General features: G+C 52.2%; 1 protein-coding gene across 2 annotated transcripts; it reads right to left on the bottom strand.

Annotated features, from left to right (window-relative positions):
* Positions 1-234: 234 nt before the first annotated feature.
* Positions 235-4,927, bottom strand: LOC110322498 (inactive serine protease 39). 2 transcript variants are annotated; one of them, XM_029539207.1, is made up of 6 exons: positions 4,711-4,927; positions 3,930-4,092; positions 3,609-3,674; positions 3,018-3,292; positions 1,115-1,284; positions 235-673 (listed from the first exon to the last, which is right to left on the bottom strand). In XM_029539207.1, exons 4-6 carry the CDS (start codon positions 3,214-3,216, stop codon positions 350-352), a joined length of 693 nt encoding a protein of 230 aa, XP_029395067.1. In that variant the 5' UTR covers positions 3,217-3,292; positions 3,609-3,674; positions 3,930-4,092; positions 4,711-4,927; the 3' UTR covers positions 235-349. The 2 variants fall into 2 exon arrangements, with proteins under 2 accessions (XP_029395067.1, XP_021054835.1); XM_021199176.2 differs by lacking the exon at positions 3,609-3,674 and having other exon boundaries at positions 237-673.
* Between the last annotated feature and the right edge of the window lie 2,392 nt (positions 4,928-7,319).

The following is a 7,319-nucleotide window of genomic DNA, read 5'->3' as shown; positions in this document are numbered from 1 at the left end:
TGCATGGTGAGGGCTTGGCCTGATGCAGTGGCTCATTCTCCTGAAAGAACAAGCGGCCTTAGGGGGCAGAAGTGATTCACAGTCTCTGGAAGGCAGCTCGGAGAGAGTTGGCTCCTACACTAGTAGGACGGCTCCCTGTTGGTTCACCTATAGTCCCTGCCCCAGGAGGAAGAGGCCTTCTGATGCTGAAGGACAGAGAAGCCTGATGGGACAAAAGGAAAGGACTCCAGAATTGTCTTTAGCTGCTTTATTCTGTCAGGCCTGGAGCTGGTATGGCCTCGGATGGGACAGGCAAGCCCACAGACAGAAGCGTGCAAAGTGGCTCTCAGTGACTAGGCCAGCAGACAAATCACAGAATCCTGAGCCAAATCGACTGCAGGAGGAGGGCCTGAGAAGACAGCAGGGTTGTGGAGACCCTGGCTTTGAGGGTAGTGCCCGCACTGTAATTCCCCCAGCCTCTCAAGGATGACGCCATTTCCTCAAGGGGTGCCGAGGAGACGTCAGCGGCAGGCGTGTTTGCCTTTTTCTGCTTGATCCAGTCAGAGAAGTAGGAGACCTTGGTGAAGATGTTGGGGCTGTGGATCGGTTCAAGACATGCTCCGTTCCAGTTGGCCAGCCCTACCAAGTACCAGATGCCATTCAGTAAGCAGACAAGGGGGCCCCCAGAGTCTCCCTGAAGAGAGAGAAGACAGCTAGTAGGTCCAGGAAGAAAGGAACACACATCCCCCCCCCCCGGGGGAGGGCGGTAGACAGGAGTCGCTGGGGACCAGAGATCTCTACTGCTATATTAAGTGGTGCCGGTTGGGTCTGTCTGGGTAATTTTTAAAAACAGTAAAATAAAAACATGGACGGTCCCTCAGGTCAGCATCTTTAGGACCAGATCATCAACTTCTGTAATAAAGGGATCTTGTAAAGGGATCTTGTACAATGCCTACCGGGGGAGGTCACAGAGTTTTAGTATGCGGAGGGCAGCCTGTAGAGCTGAATATATGCTATCTGTCCCACGACCCGCATGGGAGAGGGAGGCTCTGAGGACACACGGGCAGCCTAGTGGCCAGGGTTAACTAGAGAGATGACTGAGCTCAGCTGTAGTGTCTAGGCCATTCTCACATACTCGGCAGAAGGATTTCTGATTGGTGAGGTCCCCGGCACATATAACATCGTCTTTTATAACTTCATATTCCGTGGTGCTGACTTCCGGTGTCTGGAAAAACGTCTTGCAATCCTGTTCATCAATAAGGGAGACCTCAGCGTCGAGCAAGGGGAAAGGCTCTTGCAGGAACTCTGTGGGAGGGGGTTCGGTTGTGAGACTCAGCTAAGGGAAGACCCCACCCCAAGTTCCCCTTCCAGGATGATCTCTGCTAGGGGGCAGCCATTCTAGGCCACAGCAGCAGGGAGGGACTCACAACAGGCACTCGGTGACCAAGGGATATGGCAACAAGGGCAAGCATGAGGCTCTGTGGAAGGCAGGACCAGGCAGAAAGTCATGGCGACTGCACAGGTCCCCGTGTGGGGAGCAGAGGAACACTAGGTGTAACCACAGTGGGGCGCCAGGCAGAGCCTCCTCACCAGGCAAGGGGACTGAGACTACACCCTGAGAACACACAAGCCAAGGAAGGGGTTCAGCTTTCAAACAGCTCTGGCTTGGCTGCGGGGCCCCAGCTGGAGGCAGAGACACTGGACCCTGAGTGTAGCAGTGGCCTATGACACAGGCCAGAAGTGCTAAGGAGAATGACAAGAGGACTGGCCAAGCTGAAGGAGCATCCAGGACCTGGAGGCATGGATTCTGTTTCCAGGTGCTTGGTCAGATCTGCCCTGGGTTATCCCATGGGAGCAGAGGGACAGCAGCGGGGCTCACTGCACTCAGGAACCATGGCTCACGTCCCTCAAGGGTGCCCAGGGGTTGCCTGTAGGTAGCAAACCCAAGCCTGTCCCCAGGTCCAGGAACTGCGGTCAGGATAGGTCATGACAGAGGATGGCTGAAGGTCCAGACTCTCAGGGAGGCCAGGTTCTCGGTTCTGAAAGCTGCCCCCGCCCAGGCCGTCCCCTCTGTGTTTCCACTCTCATCCCCTGGCCTGACCTGGAGACCCCATCTGCGCTGACACAGCCCCTTAGAGAGTGATAGTGCATCCCTTCTAATGCCTCTGACCCTCTGTCCTGGAGACTGGCCTGTGAGGCAGACACTTAGAGGCTAGGGCAAGGGAAGGGGGCCCTAGCCCTGACCTCAGAGAAGCTCCTGCTTTCAAGCCTCCCCGTTGATGGCCAGACTGTGACCCTAAATCTCGTGTCAAATTCACCTTCTCTTCTATTTAACTTGCCGTTATCTTGTCTTAGATCGAAAGTGTTTAGCCTTGTGTGGAAATCCCAGCCCAGGAATTCTGAGATCTCAATCTAAACCTATAGACTTGTCCCTTGCTGTCAGCAGGCTCTTCCTGTGGCCCACGACACCAGAGTCCACAGACCCCGAGTTCCCTCTGCGTGGTGTGTGCAGAGAACCTGTGCATTGTCATCCTGGACACTTGACATCGTGTCTGCATGATGAATATCTGACATGAGGCCATCTTGATAGAGAGAGTCACAATCCTGTATTGCTCAGAGAATAAGGCCAAGGAGAATGTCACTCCCCAACACTAAGGCTTCTGGTGCCCAGGTGACTGGATCTTGGAACCAGTGTGCAGGAAACTGGTAAAAGCTGGTAGAACAGGCTTCTGAGGCTTAAGGGATGGGCAGTGAGCTTCAGAGGAGAATGTTCCCCAGTTGGACACCCCAACCTGTCCCATGTCAGGGAGAGAAGGTTGCTCTCATCTTCNTAAGGATGCCAGGTGTCTTTCCTGGCCAGTGGAGAGCCTTGCAGTGGTCAGAGGTCAACCGCACTTAGAGCTCTGGAGTCAGAGAGCCTACACTTCTAATCTGAAAGGGGAGAGGTTTGCTTTTGGACCAGAAACTGGGGTTCTCAACCACTGGCAAGGCCTCCAGGCTTTTGCCCCTCCCACTCCTGTCCTGTCCAGGGTACTCACTGTCCCCTGAGAGCATTCCCCAGCCACTTATCCAGCAGAGACTGTAAGGGGAAACCTTCGTGGTGCTGTCAGGGACACAGGCTGGGAAAATGTGGGAGCTGTAGATCACAGGGTGGTGCAGCTGGATCAGGACAATGTTTTTCTCCAGTCTGTTCAGCTTGCTATAATCCTCATGCAAGATGACCTGATTCACCGTCATCTGCCGGCTGTAGTTGGAGGGATTGCTCAGCTTGTTGTACCCTAGCAGGATCCGGTAGTCAGACGGTTTGAGAGACCTATGGGGGTGGAGGGGCAGCACCTCTAAGTGTGGAGCTGGCACTGTCACCCGGATTGACTGCCCAACCTACAGGCAAATATCCCATCATAATCCTCCCCTCCTGATACTAGGGTGCTCCTTCTCTAGAAGGGCAAGATGACCTCCAACAGCCTGAGGATTTGGGGCCTTTGAAAGCTTCCAGTCACTTCTCCAGTATACCCTAGTATCCAAGGGGCTGTGTGGATTGCATTCCTGCTTTTTACAAAAAAAAAAAAAAAAAATCTGAGGTACATCCAACTGCACTGCTTCATCTTGGAGACAAAAGGACCACTCACTTCCAGCCCTGACCGGATCCCTCTTAGGGCTGCATAACAATTGTTTTTCAGAACTTCTAGGAAGACCTAAAAGGAAAAATATGTTTCCTAACTCTGGGTCGCTCCTCTTGTCCCTCTGTTTGAGGGATAACAAGCCAGGTGGAGGACACTACTCAAAGTTGGAGCAGCAGCACAGAGGACTCCTGCGGGCACCAAGCTATCCCAGAACACAGCCTGGAAGGTCAGGCTGCTGTCTATCCTTCACGCCTGCCTCTCCTCCTGTCCTAGTGACCCTCTCCTGCACCCCTTCCCAGCAGAAGGGCCCAGGGAGGGAACACGCACCTTTGGAAGCAGTGGGCAGCGCTGACTACCCAGTTTTTGTCGATGAGAACTGCTCCACAGATGTGCCTGCCACGAAAGATCAGACTGGCCTGCCACGGCCACCGCTCAGCTCTTGCAATCTGACCGCCATAGATCTTCCCTTGGAATTTGGTCTTGCCACATACTGTGGAGACAATCCCAGCCGTGAGGCACCTACACGCAGGATGCGCGCACTTGATGCTCCAAATGTCAGCATCAGTCAGGCCCAGGGGACACAGTGGTCTCTCCTCTCAGTTCTCAGGTGGGCATACCCAAGGTCAGGAGTAGAATGGCATAGCTCATGGGGCAAAGTGCCGATTGGGTGGCAGAGGTGGAGGTGTCAGGCTGACAGCCTTTCATCAAAGCTCATGGAACAGAGGTAGGGGCAAGCAGGAGGGTACCGCTAAGCTCTCCTCAGACCTCATTAGCTTAAAGAGCACAGCTCTGAAGATATACAAGCTGAGGCTGACAGAGGACATTATTGTTCTGGGCATGGTCTTTTGGCTAGGTGTGCCCTTCCATCTCGACCCAATGAAGAGGGTGGAGGGTGGTACATCTCTCAGTGCACAACCTTGACCCGGAACTGAGGGTCTAGGGATCAATGGGAAAGATCCAGCAGAGGATATGAGTATCCTGCATAGGCTCCACCTCCTAAGCCTCACCTTCATTGTAAAGGCATGCCCACCATTCCAACGGCCTATGTTCCAAGAGAAGGGGGAGGGGGCATGTCCACAGAAACCTGCCTCCTCTTCAGAGAACTTACATTCCTTCTGGATCAGGCCTCTTGGTTTGGGCAAGGTGTTCGATGTGGGTGGAGGTGTTTGTGAGGGCGTGTAGTCCTGGGCATGTAAGAGGCTGAAACAGAGTAAGAGAGCAGCCAGCAGACAGGCTCCGCCCCTGTCCGGACCTGATTGTTGGGCCCTGGAGCCCCACATGGCATCTGACCGCCCTGTATATGGGTCCTAGACAGGACCGAAAGCACGTGAAGACAACGTTTTGCGTGCTGACGCTGGCAAACTGCCTCTGGGGAACCCCTCTCGCCCACCCCGATCTCGCGTGAGCTGAACAAGTGTGCTAAACACCTAGGTCCGTGGGAGGCAGTCCACACTGGTGCAGGGTTGTCCTTAGGCTCTTCTCTCTGGCCTCCATGGCTATACGCACCTCCTGGGGGGCAAAAGCACTCACCACATCTCCAATTTCATTCCTGTACAATATGCACTCAAAATGCAGTCTCATCGCCCAGACGCACGGATCACCACCATCTCAGCCCAAAGACCCTGAGTCCTTATCAGCCTCCTCTGAAGGGCTGTGGGGGAAGAGTCCCCACCAGGAACCAGCAAAACTGCCCGAGAGCCCCGTTCTAGAAACATAACGTTCCCAGAGTGCCCGCTGGGACTAGTATTGGATAATTTACGTTCATGTGCAAAAAGTAGGCTAGGCAACGAAGAAACAGGAACGGGGCTGAGCTGGAGTAGGTTTTATTCCCTACTGGGCAAATTCGTTAGCGGTCAAGGCCCGGGGAAAGCATTCTCTGAGACTTACAGCTCTGCCTTGAAATTCTTAGCCAGTCTTCTTCTTTCCCTCCCCGCCCCACCCCTACCCCCACCCACTTTAAGCAGAAAGTAGCAAACATTTGCGTGTGGGCACTTCTGTAAGTTCCCCGCCAGGAGAAACAAGACAGACTGGAACAGGATGCATTTTCTGTACAGTTTTTGCAGCCTCAAATGTATTGAGCACCTCATGGTCATTGTGTTTCATCAGGCTTTGCAGCATCCGTATATAAAGTATTTCCTCCTCAGTCTTGGCCAACGGAGGACAGGGCTCTGAGCATGCCCCGTGCCTTGGCTCTGTTGGAGACCTGCCTGTTAGGAGTGCTCACCCTCTTGAAGTGTTTCTAGAACAGACACTGAGGAATCGAGTTTACCAGAAAGCATTTTGTAGGTCCTCACGGTAACTTAGCTCTTGCTACACAGAATGAAAAGTAGTTTCCTCAGAGGCAAACATTAATTAATATAGCCCATGAACTTGGTCTCCATTTTCCCTAAATAGCATGCCCCCGTGGTAGAAGAGGACACATGAACTTCACAGTCACAAAACAAAAACTGAGCCGGTTGTGGTGGCGCACGCCTTTAATCCCAGCACTTGGGAGGCAGAGGCAGGCGGATTTCTGAGTTCAAGGCCAGCCTGGTTTACAGAGTGAGTTCTAGGACAGCCAGGGCTACACAGAGAAACCCTGTCTGGAAAAACCAAATTAAAAAAAAAAAAAAAAAGACAAAACAAAACACAAAAACTAATAAACCAGTGCATTTACTAAGGAGAGTGGGAAGGAGAGTGGGGAGGCATCATAAACTGAAAGTTCTGAGGAAAAGCTACACGGTCGGTGTTAGAGTCTACCAGGGTGACTGCACTGGGTTTTGCCAACTTGATGCAAACTAGAATCAGACAGGAAGAGGAACTCATTTGAGGAAAAAAAAAAACAATTGTCTCTATCAGATTGGTCTATAGGCATGCTTGTATGGCATTTTCTTGATGGCTGGTAAATATGGCAGGGCTCAGCCCTCTGACAGCAGTGCCACACCTGGGCAGGTTGTCCTGGGAGGGAAAAGGTAGAGCTGCCCGTGATCCCGGAAGCAAGTCAGTAAGCGGCACCCCTCCCCGGTTCCCACCTGTGCTCCTGCTTCGCTTCCTGCCCCCTTCTTCAGGTGCTGGACTATGATCAGGACCCAGACGCCAAATACACCCTTTCCTCCCAAGGTTGTTTTTTGGTGGTGGTTTTAACCACAGCAACAGAGTACCCCAAACTACTCTATTGTCTGATTGATAAGAACTCCCAAATGATTTATCTCTTAGCCATAAGGATGCTGTCAGACACAGAGGTGGGAAATCAGTGGCTATTAAGATGGCTAACGAAATCCCAAAAGGGGGCTAGCCATGTGGCTCAGCAGTTGAGACTAGATACTGCCCTTCCTGGGGAGCAGACTTGGGTTCCCAATACTCTCAGTGGCAGTTCACAACTCACAACTCAAGCCCCAGGAGTTCTGGCACCTTCTTCTGGCCTTGTCAAGCAACTACACACATATGTATATAACCTCCCCTAGACACACATACATACCTATAATTAAAAGTAAATTGTAGGGGCTGGTGAGATGGCTCAGAGGTTGAGAGGACTTACTGTTCTTCTAAAGGCCCTGAGTTCATTTCCCATCAACCACATGGTAGCTCACAACCATCTGTAATGGGGCCTGGCACCCTTTTCTGGCATGCAGGCATATAAGCAGGCAGGACACTGTGTATATAATAAATAAATAAGTCTTTTTTAAAAAGACTTTGGAGGATATCATCCTTAGTGAAGTAACCCAATCACAAAAGAAG

The sequence above is a fragment of the Mus pahari genome, chromosome 5 (genome assembly GCF_900095145.1).
Source record: "Mus pahari chromosome 5, PAHARI_EIJ_v1.1, whole genome shotgun sequence".
Lineage (NCBI taxonomy): Eukaryota > Metazoa > Chordata > Mammalia > Rodentia > Muridae > Mus > Mus pahari.
Note: the sequence above shows the minus strand (reverse complement) of the source record. Positions and strands in the feature narration are given on the sequence as shown.

Excerpts from the sequence above, each read along its gene's own strand:
- LOC110322498 (XM_021199176.2), bottom strand. The coding sequence starts at position 4,882 with ATGTGGGGCTCCAGGGCCCAACAATCAGGTCCGGACAGGGGCGGAGCC. Across the intron at positions 3,293-3,929 it reads GCTGCCCACTGCTTCCAAAG|GTCTCTCAAACCGTCTGACT; the intron begins GTGCGTGTTCCC and ends CCACCCCCATAG. Across the intron at positions 1,285-3,017 it reads GGGAATGCTCTCAGGGGACA|AGTTCCTGCAAGAGCCTTTC; the intron begins GTGAGTACCCTG and ends CCCCTCCCACAG.